The sequence below is a fragment of the Mustelus asterias genome, chromosome 2 (genome assembly GCF_964213995.1).
Source record: "Mustelus asterias chromosome 2, sMusAst1.hap1.1, whole genome shotgun sequence".
In the NCBI taxonomy this organism is placed as follows: domain Eukaryota; kingdom Metazoa; phylum Chordata; class Chondrichthyes; order Carcharhiniformes; family Triakidae; genus Mustelus; species Mustelus asterias.
In genome coordinates, this window is record NC_135802.1 from 135,430,668 (window position 1) to 135,449,414 (window position 18,747).

An 18,747-nucleotide genomic window follows, 5' to 3' on the forward strand; every position below is an offset into this window, starting at 1 on the left:
TGGATGAGGTGACTTATGGGATGAGGCAGGACTTTTGGTACATATTGTGGGTTCGTGGGACTCTGGAAATACAATAGTAAGGGATGTGTATTTTGGACAATTCAGAAAATATACAACACCTACTCTGTTTATATAATGCTCTGTTTCAAATTGAAAACAAGTCTATTGCTTATTTTTTTAATGTTTCCCTTTTCTTATATGAGCCTCAGAGTTATTAGTATGGAGTATTTAATACCTGTTGAATGTAATTTTTCAATCTATTACTGTAATGCAAAGGCTCAAAATCTAATATTGTTCCCATATGTATCTGATGGATTGGATTATGAAATTGCTTTGTACAATTTTCTGTGTAAAGTGCAGACCTTTATACATTGTGTCAATGATCAGGAGAATCATGTCACAAATTTCTCAACTAACGTCAACTCTATTGTACATTGATGTCATATAATCAGCATTAAGGAAAAGAGCGTAGATGTGGGAACCTTAGAACATAAGATAGAAGAATGTGTGATTCAATGTAGCTGTCAGAATGGTAGCTAACTTACTTAATTATAAGAGACTGATTTATGTGTTCAAGCAGCTTTGTTAGTATCTGAAAGCTTTCCAAACTTTTGTGCTGTGTGATTTTATAGCAGAGTTCAAAGTGCATGGTGGTGCACAAATTTGCCTTGGAAAGCCCTGGAAAATTTAATCAAGGGGACAACAAATGGAAAAAAAAGTCACCGCCATACGTGAAAGAGAGACCCTGTGAGGAGCTGCTCAATACATATTCTATCTCTTGCTGCTCCTTCAGAGACTGAATGTGTGTTTGGAGGAGCAGTAAGGGTAGGAGACCCAGGGACATTTTGTTTCCCCCAAGTGGTTGCTCAGTGGGACAGCTTGTAAGCTTTGCCATTTGAGTGGGGGGGAAAGTTGCCATTACATACTGATAAAACATTCTAAGCATTCTCTTTGCAGCAGACTCCTGCCATGTAAGTGAAAAACATAGAAAACTGTTTTATTATCTAGAATCTAGATAACATAAATGAGTGTTATATAGTAGGCATTAGAGGATATTGAGAGTACTGAATATCAATTGATGGAAGTCTGGATTCGTCTATTAAAACTGCATCATCTTAAGCATGCATAGCTTTTTAAAAAGCTTATCAATAAGTGTAGTGTGGAAGACCCACGTGGATAATAGTGGACCTTAAAAAAAATTCACATAGACATTTCTGATGCAAGTTTGTTGACCTGAAACAGTAACTTTCTTTCCCACATAGCTGCCTGGCCTGCTGAGTGTTTCCAGCATTTTCTTATTTCAAATCATCATCCAATTTTCTGATGGTAGATTATTTTTGATAGTTTCTGTCATAAATTTGTGTAGGGAGCATGGCTTGGGGGAGAGGGAGTAAGTCATGCCTTTCTTAGAATAATGAAAAACGGTTGAAAAATGTTGGGACAGGTGCAAAAGGGGTTGTGTACTTGGCATCACTCGCTTTACAAGATCAAAACCTATCCCAACTGATGGAGCTAAAAGTAGCCTGACAGACCAGAGAGATGATGTGGAGATGCCGGCGTTGGACTGGGGTAAACACAGTAAGAAGTTTAACAACACCAGGTTAAAGTCCAACAGGTTTATTTGGTGGCAAAAGCCACAAGCTTTCGGAGCCTTAACCTGTCTTAATGCTCTCTCCACTCACATTGTTTGATTCTTAAAGACTTGATTAGCTGTAAGTATTCGCATTCCAACCATTATTCTGTAAATTGAGTTTGTGTCTTTATATGATCTGTTTGTGAACAGAATTCCCACACACCTGAAGAAGGGGCTTAAGGCTCCGAAAGCATGGGTGGCTTTTGCTACCAAATAAACCTGTTGGACTTTAACCTGGTGTTGTTAAACCAGAGAGAAGCAGAGTACAATCAAGATTGATCAGAAAGGGGTCAGTCCACCACTAGAACAACCCCATCACTGACTCTTTCCAATGGTAAACAGCCCTTTCACAGATTCTGTGGTTGGCTCTGGCAATAAAATAGGAGGCTTTACTTATTTTGGGACCTGAACTGAAACCCTTGCTTTCAGTCCAGCTCCCAACCTATCTCTTCTCCAGGGCGGAATTGCCTGAGCTCTGCAGTGATTCCGATCTTGATTTAAACTCACCTCTTAGCCCAGACTCCTGAGTCCTATGTGAGGGAATGGACAGTGGGAGTGATTGCAACAGCTTTACAATGGGATCCAGGCACCACAAGCCCAATAATATCATGTGCCTTTGGCAACCTTACACCAAAGCAGATGTCATCCTGCCAATAAATGTCAGCTCGCACCAACAGTCTCATGGTTAGAGTCAAAATAAGCCAATTAAAGAAAAACTCAATTTTTTTACTACAAATGGCTCAGAAAAAAATGGTGCACCACATAGGAAGCTGATAATTTCATTCTTCTTTATTCAAATTATGTAACAGGCCACTGCTTTTGTGATACTTCAGATCAAGCTTTGTAATGGTAGATCTTGCTAACTTAACTAAAAGGTAAAGTGGCAGAAGGCAAAAAGGGCTACCTCACAATATGCAGATAGAAAAGTTATTAGCAGAATTTCTCCACAAATTTATGCCAGAATCTTCTGATCCACACGCAATCTAGGTCTGAGTTTAGTGCTAATGAATTAAGTTTGAAGATTGGTAAGGAGAAGAAAGAGTCAGAAGGCCTCAAAGCCTCACATGGGCAACAGCACAGCATTTAGATCTGAGCAAATGAAATCCAATGCAGCAACTTAAATTCATAGAATGCCTTTAACATAATGAGATGTTCCAGGGTACTTCATAGGAGCATTAGAATATGACATTGATTAAGATAGTACGTCAATTGACCAGAAGCTTAGTAGAAGAAGTAGGTTTTAATGAGTGTCTTAAAGGAAGAAAGTAGAGAAATGGAGAAGTGCAGGGAGGATATTACAGAATTTGTGCATTATCAGACAACTGAAGGCATGGCCACTAATGGAGCAACTAAAATTGGAGATGCATAGAAGGCCTGAATTATATATCTTGGAGGATTAAGGAGGTGGAGGAGATTGTGGAGATAGGGTGTTTGTGAAGAGCTGTTCCCAAAAATATTTTAAAGTTTAATGTTTTAATTTGTCTTCTGTAACTTTTTTGTAGTTTTATAAATATGTATATTTGTTGCTCTTGTTTTCATCTTACTGTTCACAGTTTAAAAAAATATTGTTCTTTAATCAAAGGCAAATACAATGCATGTGTACTAAAGTGGGTAAAAAAAAACCTTGATTTTCTAATATGCTGTTATTTCTTTTCATTTGTAGAGAATTCACTCGATGCAGATTTGTGGCTGTTAAATAGTTGTACTGTGAAAAATCCAGCTGAAGACCACTTTAGAAACTCGATTAAGTAAGTCCGACTAGGGAACGTAACTGACTCTGAAATTTGTTGATATTTTGAGCTTTATTGGCATCTCATTGACATTAGTGTAATTTTTACTGTTAATTAAAACTGGGCAAAATAGGAGAGTGCTTCAGATTTATGATTTTCAAATAGTTAAGTAATATTTATGACAATGTGAAAAACGAGCTAAATAGTAAAACAAAAGTATAAATATTTAGCAGGTTTAAATCTATTAAATATTTGGTTCCTCATCTGTTACAGATGCTGGAGTACAAGAAAAATAACCAGACATTATGCAAAAATGTGTACAAAAATGTTGCAACATCTAATTCATTTTCTATTTGGAAACCCAGATTTATGATTTTAATATTCTATCACCTGGCTATCTTCCTTTCAAACTCCTGTTTTTTGGGGCAGCACAGTGGCTAGCACTGTTGCCTCACAGCACCAGGGACCTGGGTTCAATTCCTTTGGTGCCGTTCTCCCTGTGTCTGTGTGGGTTTCCCCCGGGTGCTCCAGTTTCCTCCCACAGTCCAAAGATGTGCAGGCTAGGTGGATTGGCCACGCTAATTTGCCCCTTATTGTCCCACAATATGTAGGTTAGATGGATTAGCCAAGGAAAATGTGTGGGGTTACAGGACAGAATAGAGGGCTTGGATAAATTACTCTGGCAGAGAGTTGATGCAGACTCGATGGGCTGAATGGCCTCTTCACTGAAAGGATTCTATGATTTTTTTCTATGAATATATAGAAAAATAAGTCTTTCCCTCTGAAAAACATTCTAAGAAATAGAATACTTGCATAGCTTTAAAACCTTCAACCTTTTTGCAGTGATAGGAATATTCTGCAGTCACTTGGTTCTTGAGATTGAAGTATTAGACTTGTTAACCCTTTTAGTATCTTGCTGTTTGAAAACCTAATTTGAATATCATAGGACAAATGTATTACAAACTATCTAAAGCCTTAATCTTGTTTAACCTGGAGTGACTTAACTGGTATTCACTGCAGAGATGTGTCTCCTGGTTTCAAAACTGTTTTTCTGTTTGTACCTGAGGTGTGACCTAGCTAGGGCAAATGCATTGCTCACAGTGCCAGTTAGATGGGGTCATTCAGAGTACCAGATAATGTGAATCCTTTAAAGATCAGGAGGGTACCAGTGAGGTCATATCATGCACTGTAGATGGCATTATGCTTTGCTTTAATTGCAGGCATTGGTGTAAGAGATTGCATTTTCAATTAACTAGTTTTATCTTTGCAAAGTTGTGGTTTTACAATTTTCTGGTGTGGTGTGCTGCTAAAACTGACAGAATGATGCATCTGGCTTGATAGATCAGGTGAACCAGGTAAATAAGCTATGATACAGGTCAGTAGATGAGCAGTGGCAGATATTGAAACAGCTGGTCCAAAATGCTCAGCAAGAGTTTATCCCAATCAAAAAGAGGAATTCCACAAGTAAGAGGCAGAATCCATGGTTAACAAAGGGGGTCAAAGATAATGTTAAGTTGAAAAACACGATATACCAAGTGGCAAGGGATAAGTGGTAGACCAGAGGACTGGGAAGATTTTAGGATCCAGCAGCAAAAGTCTAAAAAGCTCAGAGGAGAAAATGAATTTTCAGTGAAAACTTACATGCAGCATAAAAACAGACAGTTGTTTTACTAAGCGGGCGGCTAAGGTAAATGTGGGACCTCTACTGAAAGAGGCTGGTAAATTGTTAACAGCAAACAAAGAAATGGTGGATATGCTAAATAATTTTTTTGCATAAGTGGAAGACATTGTAAATATCCCTAAGATATCAGATGGTCTGATTTCAAATAATATGGTATAACTTACAAAAATCCCAATCACAAGAGATAGAGTATTAGAGAAACTCAAGGAGCTAAAAGCGGACAAATCACCAGAACCTGATGAACTGCACGCTAGGGTTTTAATGGAAGTAACTGCAGAGCTAGTGGAGCCATTGGTTGAAACTTCGTAACTCACTGAATTCCGGGAGGGTACCAGAAGATTGGCTGTTTTCCAATGTGGACTCCCTTATTCAAAAAAGGGGGAAAAGGCAGAAGGCAGGGAACTATAGGCCAGTTAGTTTAACATCTATTATTGCAAGATGCTGGAATCAGCAATCAAAGAGGGAATAGCTAGTCATTTAGGAAAGCTGAAAGTAATCAAACCTAGTCAACATAGTTTTATGAAAGGTAAATCACGTTGAATAAATTTTCTCTCATTCTTTTGAGGATGTAACATGGAGAGTAGATAGAGGGGAACCTGTAGATGTAATGTATTTAGATTTCCAAAAGGCATGTGACAAGGTGCCACATAAGAGATTGGGATAAAAGCCCATGGAATTGGAGGAGGTATGTTGGCATGGATTGAAAACTGGCTGCCACATACAAAAGAGTTGGAATAAATGGATCCTTTTCAGAGTGGAAATATGTAACTCGTGGACTACTGCAGGGGTCAGTTCTTGGCCCGCAATTGTTTACTATTTACATTAATGATCTGGAGGAAGGAACAGAATGTAAGGTTTTTAAATTTGTCACTGATATGAAGATAGGTGGAAGAGCACGTTGTAATGATTCTGCAACAGGATATAGATAGATTGGGTGACTGGGTGAAAACCTAGCAAATGGAGTTTAATGTGGGGAAGTGTGAGGTCATGCACTTTGGTAGGAGGAATCAAAAGGCAGATTATTTTCTAAATAGAGAAAGACTGCAGGCGAGTGAAGTACAGAGAGATCTAGGTGTTCGAGTGAATCACAAAAAACTAGCAGGCAAGTCCAACAAGTAATTAAGACAGACAGCATTTTGCCCTTTATTGCAAAGGGGTTGGAGTTTAAAAATAGGGAGGTTTTGTTGCAATTGTACAGAGTGTTCGTGAGGCCTCACCTGGAATACTGCATACAGTTTTGATCCCCTTACCTAAAAATAACATTGGAGGCATCAATCCTGGGATGAGAGGATTGTCCTATCAAGGAAGACTAAAAGTCTGGGTCTGCATTCCTTGGAGTTTAGAAGAGTGAGGAGTGACCCGAGTCAAACATTTAAGATCCTGAGGGGGCTTGACATGGCAGATGGTGAATGTTTTCACAAGTGGAAGTCTCGAACAAAGGGACATAGCTACAAGATAAAGGGCCGGTCATTTAAAACTGAAGTACGTAGAAATTTCTTCTCAGAGGATGGTGAATCTCTGGAATTCTTTATCCCAAAGGGTGGTGGAGGCTGGATCATTAGGAGTACTGTGGAAGTGGATAAATTTTTGATAGATCGAGGAATACAAGGCCAAGGGGCAATGGCACAGAAAAGGATTTGAGGCCAGCATAGAACAGCTATAATCGTATTGAATGGCAGCCTGGTGGCCGATTCCTGCTTCTATTTTTTGTTCTTATGTGATTGTAATATTTGGTGCATCTTGCCAACTGCGATGCTGATTTTTAAATTCTTAATATGGTGGCATAGTGGTTAGCACTGCTGCATCACAGCGCCAGGGACCCGGGTTCGATTCCTTGCTTGGGTTGCTGTCTGTGCGGAATCTGCACGTCTCCCTGGTAATTATAGACCGGTTAGTCTTACTTCGGTGGTTGGTAAATTGATGGAAAAGGTCCTTAGGGATGGGATTTACGACCATTCAGAAAGATGCAGATTAATCCGGGATAGTCAGCACGGATTCGTGAAGGGCAAGTCGTGCCTCACAAATTTGATAGAATTTTTTGAGGAGGTAACTAAGTGTGTTGATGAAGGTAGGGCAGTTGATGTTATTATATACATGGATTTTAGTAAGGCGGTTGACATGGTCGGCTTATGATGAAAGTGAGGAGGTGTGGGATAGAGGGAAAATTGACCGATTGGATAGGTAACTGGCTGTCTGATCGAAAGCTTATGGTATTTGCTACCAAATAAACCTGTTGGACTTTAACCTGGTGTTGTGAGACTTCTTACTGTCTGATCGAAGACAGAGGGTGGTGGTGGATGGAAAATTTTCGGATTGGAGGCAGGTTGCTAGCGGAGTGCCACAGGGATCAGTGCTTGGTCCTCTGCTCTTTGTGATTTTTATTAATGACTTAGAGGAGGGGGCTGAAGGGTGGATCAGTAAATTTGCTGATGACACCAAGATTGGTGGAGTAGTGGATGAGGTGGAGGGCTGTTGTAGGCTGCAAAGAGACATAGATAGGATGCAAAGCTGGGCTGAAAAATGGTAAATGGAGTTTAACCCTGATAAATGTGAGGTGATTCATTTTGGTAGGACTAATTTAAATGTGGATTACAGGGTCAAAGGTAGGGTTCTGAAGACTGTGGAGGAACAGAGAGATCTTGGGGTCCATATCCACAGATCTCTAAAGGTTGCCACTCAAGTGGATAGAGCTGTGAAGAAGGCCTATAGTGTGTTAGCTTTTATTAACAGGGGGTTAGAGTTTAAGAGCCGTGGGGTTTTGCTGCAACTGTACAGGACCTTGGTGAGACCACATTTGGAATATTGTGTGCAGTTCTGGTCACCTCACTATAAGAAGGATGTGGAAGCGCTGGAAAGAGTGCAGAGGAGATTTACCAGGATGCTGCCTGGTTTGGAGGGTAGGTCTTATGAGGAAAGGTTGAGGGAGCTAGGGCTGTTCTCTCTGGAGCGGAGGAGGCTGAGGGGAGACTTAATAGAGGTTTATAAAATGATGAAGGGGATAGATAGAGTGAACGTTCAAAGACTATTTCCTCGGGTGGATGGAGCTATTACAAGGGGGCATAACTATAGGGTTCGTGGTGGGAGATATAGGAAGGATATTAGAGGTAGGTTCTTTACGCAGAGAGTGGTTGGGGTGTGGTTATTGGATAGGCACATGGAGCACACCAGGATGATAGGGAGTGGGATAGCTTGATCTTGGTTTCAGATAAAGCTCGGCACAACATCGTGGGCCGAAGGGCCTGTTCTGTGCTGTACTGTTCTATGTTCTCCCCGTGTCTGCATGGGTTCCCTCTGGGTACTCTGGTTTCCTCCCACAGTCCAAAAGACGTACTGGTTAGGTGCATTGGCCATGCTAAATTCTCCCTCAGTGTATCCGAACAGGCGCCGGAGTGTGGTGACTAGAGGATTTTTACAGTAACTTCATTGCAGTGTTAATGTAAGCCTCCTTGTGACACTAATAAATAAACATTAAACTTTAAATTTGTTACTTTTGACAGTATAATAATTCCAGTAATTTAGGGACATTTTGTGTTTCTTCCATTACCTCCATTCTCCCTTTGCTATTCCGTGCATTCATCACCAATTCATACAGTTAAAGTTCACCACAGTTGAAATAGCATATCAAACTTCAACCAAAGGCTTTAAATATGGAACAAAATGCAATAGTCTATTGACAACTACTGTACAGCATGCTCAAAACGTTAAGGCATTTGTTGCCAAAATATATCATTACCACTTATTAAATTTTCCTGAAGCTCTCTAATAGTATTCATAAGGGTCATCAGCACTGTATCTTTTTTAGTCAGTGTAAAATTGACAACCTTAAAAATCCAAAGCTAGGTATCCACTCCCTGCTCGTCAGCACTATTTAGTCTGGATTTTTTAGGGCTTGTGTATAATGTTGCTAATTTTTAAAGAATATTTGTTTGATCTTGATGTCTTTGGTGCAGAGTTGAAGTTATCCTTTCACCTCAAAGGTCAGTCAATTAAACTTTATATATTTCTAAAGTATTTAACTCATTGTATTTTAATGGATTGATTGTCACATATAGATAGCTACAGCACAGAATTGTTGTCTATGATTCTAACTGATCACTTTCTTGGTTGAGGAGGGAGGTAGGTGGGGTCAAGGAGATCTGCGTTTTTTATCAATGCTAGAAGCTCAGAAGAAAATCCCGTCTTGGAGCATTAAAAACACGATTTGGCACTGAATCATATAATGTGAAATTAAGTCAGGTGACTAAAAGTTTGATCAAAGAAGTATGTTTTATGGAGCATCTTAAAGGAAGAAAGAGTTTGAGAAGTAATTCCAGAACTCGGGGCGTAGGTAGCTGAATGCAAGGTTACTCATGATTGAGCTATGTACAAGATTAGAAGAGCACACGCACTTCAGAGACTTGGTGGGCTGAACGAGGTTACAGAGATAAGGGTTGGATGAGACCATGAAGAGATTTGAATGCAAGGAAGAGATTTTTATATTTGGTCTTGGTAATGGAGAGGCGCTAAAGTCAGAAGTTTAACTCAGGATCCGGTTGGATGCCCAGGTTACGAGCAGTCAGATTTTCCCTCAGACAGTGACGAGGGAGAGGGGTGGAGCCCTTGACAAAGAAATGGAATTGTGGTGGGTGCTGAAAATTATCGTTTTTAGACTTCCTAGTATGTAAGCAGTGGAAATTTCTGCTCATCTAACACTGAATATTGGACAAGCAGTGTAAGGGTTGCGAGATGATGAAGTAGCTCTGGATGCTGTTTGTATACTTGTGTTTGGAAGATGTCACCAAGGGGAAGCATGTAGATGGGAAATAGGAGGTGGCAAAGGATAGATCCATGAGGGACCCAAGAGCTAACTGTGTGTGAGTGGAAAGAAAATTCATTAGAGCTGATTGCTATGATAATTAAAAATGGTACAAGTCAAGGGTAAACCTACTCACCTCACCAAAAGAGGATGGCACACCAACTGTATCACAGGCTATAAATGCGCTGAGAAGTATCAGGAGAGATAGAACAGAAGTCTGAGGTAATTTGTGATTTTGATTAGACCTGTGGTAGGGGATCAAACATGTAGCTCTGGGAAAAATTGGTATAGATTTGAAAAATAACAGCACATTCAAGACCTTTTAGGAGGAAAGGAAGGCTGGAGCTGGAGCAGTAGTTTGCAAGGTCAGAGGTTTCAGGATGGATCTAAAAATAGATTAATAGGTTACTTGCTGTTCGAAAGACCTTACTGTGAAATTGGTTACAATGTTTGCTAAGATGTTATTCCAGCAAATATTCTTTGAGCTCCTAAAAGTTCTGTTAATATTCAAAGTTCTTTTTCTATTCAAATTTCTAATTTCGAGCATCAAGGATAAAATTTAGTTGTTCCTGCAGTCTTCCTGACTTCCCCCAATCAAGCGCTCAGGAAGGATGGGGGGGGGGGGGGGGGGGGTCTTTACCCTGGAGGCCAGCTGAGCCCTCAAATAATGACTTAAGGACTACTTAAGACTGCCCAACAAGCCCTGTTGGATTTGCCCGAGGCCTAGTAGGTGAAATCCCTTGTTCTTGTGCCCTCTGCCCGATTGAGAGAGCTGATATTGGGAAGTGGGAATGCCCATGGCATGCTGCCTCCTGCCCTTTCTCTCCAACCCTCCTCTAATGATGACACCCCCACCCCTCCCTGCTACCTCCCCTTCTAAAAGTAGATGGACAAGAGCAACAGATACCTGGGAACACCACCTCCTGGAGATGCTCCTCCAAGTCAATGAACATCCTGACTTGGAAAATGTATCGCCGTTCCTTCACTGTTACTGGGTCAAATTCCCTCCCTAACAGCTTGCTGGGTGTACCTACACCTCAGGGACTGCAGTGGTTCAAGAGGCAGCTTGCCACCACCTTCTGAAAGGGAGCTAAGAATAGGCAATAAATGCTGGCCTAGCCAGCAATGCCTGCAACCTCTGAATGAATTTTAAAAAAAGTTCCTACAAAGAATAAGAGTGAGTCAACTAAATCCAGAGCCCCTTGTGTGCAAAGGTGCTTAGGCAGAAAGCGAATGCTTATGTTAAGCACTAAGAACTCAATACTACAAGAAAGCGAAGAGGGGTATGGAAATTAGAGAGGTGAAGTCAAAAAGAAAATTGGGAAAGCAAAGCAAGGGCATGAAAGAATATAGGCAAGCAAAATAGAGGAGAACCCAAATATATTTTACTGATGCATTAAGAATAAGAGGATAACTAAGAAATGAGTAGGACATGTAAAATATCAAAAAGGTAACCAATGTGTGGAGATGGAGGATGTGAGTATGGCTCTTAATCATTTGAGTCTGTCTTCACATAAGACCCGATGATTTTTCTTCAGAGTTGCAAACAGCAGTGTCCTGGAGATTGATCTTCAAGTCCTGGAGAATCCAGGCCAATCCTGGAGGGTTGGCAACCTTGTTTAAAATGGTGCCACTCTTCCTGTTATTTCTGAGTACTTTGCAGTGGCAAGCGAAAGCAGGTGAGATAGGATACGTTGGTGGTCCCTGGAGTTCCTTTGCCCCACCTAAGTGGTTGTAGAAGATAAAGTTTCAAAATCACTGAACAATATTAATGTTAATTAATTGGCCTGTAGCATATTCTGAAATTAGAATGAACTTTCTGCTAGGGATAGTTGACCACTAATAATATATTGTTTCAGTGTATTTTACATTGAGTGAATTTGATCTAATAAGCAGATGTACACTATTACAATGGGGCAAGTCTTAGTTTTCATTTTTAGATGTTTTTCAGTCACGCATGGCTTGTGAGAAACAGCTCTCAGGCCTGCACAGCCCTTCTTGCTTTCACTTTACAGTGGGGTGATTTGATTATGGTTTCTGCTGTCAAATAGTTTTTCATGCAAATTATTAAAATGCTCTGATTGGGATGCTTTTTTCGGAGCTCATGGAACACTCATATTTGCATAAAAACTGTCAGCTTGAAACATTTGCATTTTTATTGTTTAGTTTTCAGCTGGGCTCAGTATTAAGTTGATGTGTGCCTTTGGTGTAAACAGTCACTCAGACTGACTTTGAGTCAGGTTCTCTGATCTCTGAATTTTCAGTTTATAAAGAACTAATAAAATGTATTTTCCTGACATATCAAGCTATGATTTTACTTTTGTCCAAAATTATAAAGGGATGAAATGATAGTAACAGAATGATAGAAAAGCAACACAACTTCTGCGTTTCAACAATCAAATCTATCTCTCGCAATTCATCAACAAAGCCTTGACAGCATTAAAAATGCAATTCCTATCTAGTTTTTGCCTGTTCCTGGAATGTCCCCTTGGTGTCGTCTTCATTCCATTGATGATTTTCTGAACAGTTAATGAAATTCTTAAACTGTGCTTAACACAGTTTGTTTTTAATTACTTCAACTCGTTCGGATTAGATTCTGTACAGATTACACTAATTTGCATATTTGGCATGTCCATTTTATGCAAGGTCAGCTGTTCCATTACTTAGTTGTAAAGACTGGCTGAATCATATTGTCAGGTTGGAAGTGACTGAAGTGTCTGGGAAGAGGTTGATGTTGCCTTTTTTTCATTCTTCCTATCCACCAACAGCAAACCATTTTGGAGAGCAGTTCAGTTTCAAATGTTGCTGTCTACTCAAATTTTACAGTTATTGTTTGTTGTGTGTTTATTCAATAATCTTGTAAATTCTGATTTTGCTTAATCAGACCATTACTTCTAACTTGGATGCCATGGTCCACACTAAAACTGTGACTCTCCATCAAGCTGGTCACTACTCTGGAATAACCCATGTCTCTGTTTCCTTAAGTCTGAGGAACACAGACTTGAATGTATATGTTGGACAACTGGTTTAGCCATTCACTGTCAGATATGGCTAGACTACTTGAAGCATTATTGGGTCCTGCTGTCATCTGCCAGAACTGCTCACTATTCTAGGATCATCCTGGAATACAATGGGAATCCCTGGCTGCTTTTTTTCTACTGCATACAGTTATCTTAAACCATTCTCCCCATCTCTTCCACCCGCACCTGAACTCCTCCAACAAGTGCAAGGCACTCATTCGTTCATGGGATGTGAGCGTCGCTGGCTAGACCAGCATTTATAGCCCATCTCCAATTTCCCTTGTGAAACTGGTGGTGAGCCACCTTCTTGAACCACTGCAGGCCATGTGGTATAGGTACATCCACAGTGCTGTAGGAAGGGAGTTCCAACATTTTAACTGAGTAACATTCAAGGAAGAGTGATACAAGTTCTAAGCCAGGAAGGTGTGTGGATTGGAGGGGAGGTGGTGGTGTTCCCCTGCATCTGCTGTCCTTGTCCTTCCAGGTGGTAGAAGTCACGAGTTTGGAAAGTGCTGTAAAAGAAGTCTTGGTGAGTTGCTGCAGTGCACCTTGTAGATGGTGCACATTGCTGCCATTGCACGTCTGTGGTGGTTCTGGTGCCAATCAAGTGGGCTGCTTTGTCTTGGATGGTATCGAGATTCTTGAATGTCGTTGGAGCTGCATTCACCCAGGAAAATGGAGGGTATTCACTACTCATGGATGGATAACTTTGTCACTTAAATTGATACTACCTGATCAGTTGCCTTTCCCATTTCCCTCCCTACCCCAGAACTTCAGCTTCTCTTGTCGATCCACATAACTATCATCTCTGGAAACATTCTAACAAATCTCTTCTGCACCCTCCCCAAAGTCTTGACATACTACTTTAATGTGATGCTGAGAATTTGACAAAATGCTCCAGCTGTGGCTAGCATATATTATAGGTCCAGCATAATTATTGGTTTTTGAATTCAACCTCTATAAAGTTCAGGTTCCCTTGTGCTTTATCAACTGCTTTGAAGATGGCAGATCAGGTTAACAAAGGTTTGTACAAATGCACTATCTCCCATTCTTTGCACCTTCTTTAAAATTGTACCGATTAGCTTGTCTCGCTTCATTCTTCCTGTATCCACCTCCCTTTTATGTGTTGAATTTAATCTATGCCTGCCCATTCCACCAGCCTATGTCCACGTTCTCTTGGTCTATTTATAACCTTCCTCACTTTGCTACACTTGCAAGTTTTGTGTGATCTGCAAACCTCAAAATTGTGCTCTGTATCTCGGAGTCGAAGACAACTATTTATCACAAGCAGCTATAGTCCTAGTACTGAACTGGGGAAACACCCACCAAAAAGTCTGTTTCTATGATTGTATGATGTCTTCCTCCACTCCAAAAAAAAAGGATCCACATCAACTTTGTTTTCTATCCCTTGGCTAATTTTGTTTCCATGGTGCTACCATCCAGTTACCCAATGAACTTCAATTTTGTTGGCAAGCCTAATGTGGGGTACTTCATCAAATACGTTTTAAAAGTTAAAATGCACAATATCTACTATATTGCCGTTATCCACACTCTCTGTTACCCCATCAAACATTTTAATCAAATTTAAGGAAATTATTCAAACATAATTTAAGTGGGCAAAGGTTTGGCAGATAAGTATAATTTTTAAATAAAAAGAGTTGCAGAGGGATCTGGGTGTCCTTGTACTTGAATCTCAAAAATATTAGCATGCAGGTCCAGCAAGTAATTAGGAAGCCAAATGGAATGTTAGCCTTTATTCTAAGGGGGATGGAATGTAACAGTATGCAAGTCTTGGTGCAACAGTACAGGGCATTGAGACTGCACTCAATTATGCTCTTTTATTTGGAGGGATATACTTGAAGGCAGTTCTGCTAAGATTAATGAGGTTGATTCGTTGGATGAAGGTGTTGACTTATAAGGAATGGTTCAGCAGGTTAGACCTGTACTCATTGGTGTCCAGAAGAATGAGAGATAATCTTATAAAATGCCTAGGTTTAGGGTAGATGTTGAGGGAATGTTTATTCTCATGGGGAGATCTAGAACTCGGGATAGTTTCAAAATAGTTTCAAAAGGAGTCTCCCATTGAAGACTGATGGTCGCAATCTTTGGAATTCTTTACCCCAGAAGGCAGTGGAGGCAGGCTCAATGAATATATTTAAGGCTGTTATTCAAGAGGTGGGGGGTGGGTGGCAGGCAGGAAAATGGAACTAAGACTACAGTCAAATCAGCCATGACCTTATTGAATGGTAAAGCGAGTTTGCGGGACCAAATGATCGCCTACTTCTATTAGGTTCTGCAATCTGTGCTGGCTATTCTTCATTAGAGCATGCTTCTCCAAGTAGCAGTTAATTTGCTCTCATGATTTTTTCTACAAGTTTTCCCATCACCAATGTTAAATTGATTAGCCTATAATTTCCAGGTTTATCCTTTTTCAACATGGGTGTAATGTTTGTGATCCTCCTGTCTTTTGGCACCATCCCTGAGTCTAATGAGGATAGGAAGATTTTTAGCTAACCTCTGCAATTTCTGTCCTCACATCCCTCTGCAACCCGAGATGGACTCCATCTGGACTGGGTGACTTATCTAGATTTAGTGTCACTAGCTTTTCTTGTACTACTTGCAGTTCTTGCAGTTTTGGCTCATCAGTGTCCCGGCAACCTGCTTGTTTGTTGTAGCTTTGACAAAGTCCTCATTTAATACCCCAACCATGTGTTCTGCTCCCACCAATAGACTTTAATTCTGGTCCCTAATTGGCTGAGCCACTCATTTGACAATTCTTTTATTATTAATCTTGCAATTGAAGACCTTTGATTCCCTTTTATGTTTGCTTCATATCTATTCTTTCCCGTCTTATTTTCCTTTTCTGTTCTCTTTTGTACTCTGTATATTCAGCCCAATTTTCCTTGTATTATCAAGCTGACCCGTCATTGTGCTTCATCCTACTCTAATCACTTTGCCATCCAGAGAGCTCTGACTTTAGTTGCCCTCCCTTTCCCTTTCCTCTTTGTAGGAACGTACATTCCCTTTCCTCCAAGTGGGGATGTACCTAGGCTGTTCCTGAACCATCTCCCTTTAAACAACAGCAACAATTTAGATTTATATAATTGGAACATCCCAAGTTGTGTCACAGAGGCATTAAAGCAAAATATGACTCTGAACCACATGAGATGTTAGGGCCAATGATCAAAAGGTTGCTCAAAATAGATTTTCCAAGGTATCTTAAAGGAAGTAAGAGAGATCGAGATACAGGGAAGTTGGGGCAGAGAATCCTGAGTGTCGGGCCTTGGCAGTCTAAGTCTGGGTGATTAAAATGCTTACGATTGTACTTACAAATATTTCATAACAAAAGGCTAAACAGCAATAACTTGCTTTTGTTGAACTCATTTAACATAAAACATATCAAGATGTTTCACAGGAGTATTACCAAATAAAATTTGGCACTAAGCCACATAAGGAAGTGTAAAGACAAGTGACCAAAAGTTTGACTGAGCAGGTAGGTTTTAAGGAGCCTCATAAAGGAACTCAGTGGGTTTAGAGACTGAAAGCTTCAGAGAGAGAATTGCAGACATGTAGAGCCTTAGCAGAACTGTTGATATTGGAGTGATATACCCAAATGCACTACCCTCATCAACCCTCCCTGTTACTTCATCAAAGAACTAAATCAATTTAGTCAAAAGATAATTCTCACTTCACCTTGAATTAATCCAATATTTTAAAAATGCTAATTAATTTATCCCCAAATTCATGTTTTGAGAAATTTCCTCACCACCTATTTTAGGCTGATTGGCCTGTATTTATCCCCCTCCATTTTTTTATAAACAGGAGTATAACATTTGCAATCATCTGGCACCACCCCGATACCTAATGAGAATTGGAAGATTATGGTCAATCTTCATGGTTTTCACCCTTATTTTTCCTCAGAACCTATCTGAGCCAGGTGAGTTTCTACTTTGAGAGCTGTCAAGTTTTGAAGTACCTCCTCTTCATTTTTCTTCTGCTCATTATTATTACTAACTCCACTGTATTGTTTATTGGAATCAGTATCAAGTTGACCAAAAATGGAACACTTCAATGGAACTATTCAACAGTTCAAACTTCAGCATGATATATTGCACATGATTACAAAATGCAACACCTCATAACACACATTCCGTTGGTGCCAGTTTTAAAGGGATACACCCTCAAATTGTCCACACATCTCAAAAAGATCAGTTGACAAAATACCCAAGGGTTACCTGTTAACCTGAAGTCAACGGTATTTTGATTTTTTTATTGCAATAATTATGAAACCTGTCCTTATTTAACCCTTCAAATCAATTTCTGAGGCATGCAGTTATTTTTTAAATGCTTTTCATTTGTTGACTGTAACAAGTTGTATTCCTCATCTGGCCTTGAAATAAATGGAGTACAATTACAGTAGATTGTGTGGTATTCCTGTTAGTTGGTACCCTCTATTGTAGACCTTGAGGCCCTGACTAACTGTCTCATACACACTTCATAGATTTCATTTCCAAGCAATAAACTTTCAGATCCAGTTTGCCTCCCTGCCCATACCTGGAGATAGTTGTCTAATGTTATGAAGGCAGTGGGTTAAGGTGGCGTTATGCTGTCCCCGGATCATATTCAGGTCTGCCAACATGAACTCCTGCCTCGAGTTGGCCAAACCTAGCTCCACCACTTTTTGTCTGCGTTACTTCCCAGTTAGACAGATTGAATAGCTTTTCTCTAATCTGGTGATTTCCAACACTAATTGAATGACCTGATTGTGTTACAGACTTGTAATATGTTCATGAGCGGCTGTTCTGTATTTGATACAACCCCAGTAACATCTGGTGGATGACAAGGACATTATAAATGTCTTGAATATTGTAGCTTATTAAATAGACAATACGTTGACCTGATTTTTGTTTTGTTATACGATTTAGTCATCACTACTGGCTCAGACTCCTGTAATTTTACTCTTATCCTGTTTTTTTGAGCCAACTGTGAAAATAACTAAATACACATGTGTATGACTTGTATTTTAAAGCCCCAAATTGTTAAGTTTCCATCCAAATAAAAAGGGTACATAATAGAGTGTGAATGCTTAGATCAGATCAGATTAACCGTACTACATAATAGAACATATTAAAATGCAGCTTTTAATTAACAATTTAAAAACCATCTGCAATATGTATTTCTAGTCATGAAATTTCACAGAACTCCCCATGAGTAATGAATGACTACTGTACTTTATGTATTTTTCCTCATTCAATGATGTCCACGTAAACATAGAAACATAGAAGATAGGAGCAGGAGGAGGCCATTTGGCCCTTCGAGCCTGCTCCGCCATTTATTACGATCATGGCTGAGCATCTCACTCCATAGCCTAATCCTGCTTTCTCCCCATAACTTTTGGTCCCATTTGCCCCAAGTGCTATATCCAGCCGCCTCTTGAATACATTCAATGTTTTGGCATCAACTATTTCCTGTGGTAATGAATTCCGCAGGCTCACCACTCTTTGGGTGAAGAAATGTCTCCTCACCTCTGTCCTAAATAGTCTACCCTGAATCCTCAGATTGTGACCCCTGGTTCTGAACTCCCTCACCATCGGGAATATTCTCCCTGCATCTACCCTGTCTAGTCCTGTTAGAATTTTATAAGTCTCTGTGAGAACCCCCCCTCAATCCTCTGAACTCCAGCAAAAACAATCCTAACCTAGTCAATCTCTCCTCGTACAACAGTCCCGCCATCCCCGGAATCAGCTTGGTAAACTTTCGCTGCACTCCCTCGAGAGCAAGAACATCCTTGCTCAGAAAAGGAGACCAAAACTGCACACAACACTCTAGGTGTGGCCTCACCAAGGCCCTGTATAATTGCAATAACACATCCTTGCTCCTGTACTCAA

General features: G+C 40.1%; 1 protein-coding gene across 2 annotated transcripts in view; it reads left to right on the forward strand.

The window, feature by feature from the left end:
- cdkal1 (CDK5 regulatory subunit associated protein 1-like 1) overlaps positions 1-18,747 on the forward strand; it is a 630,648-nt gene that overhangs the window by 44,895 nt on the left and 567,006 nt on the right. Inside the window, exons 2-3 of one of the 2 annotated variants that reach the window (XM_078241916.1) lie at positions 2,792-3,037; positions 3,297-3,381. Coding sequence is in view for 1 of the 2 variants with exons in the window: in XM_078241914.1 (XP_078098040.1) it covers positions 3,297-3,381 (85 nt within the window). In the remaining variant the exon portion in view is untranslated. The remainder of the gene's footprint in view (positions 1-2,791; positions 3,038-3,296; positions 3,382-18,747) is intronic. The other variant, XM_078241914.1, reaches the window with a different exon arrangement.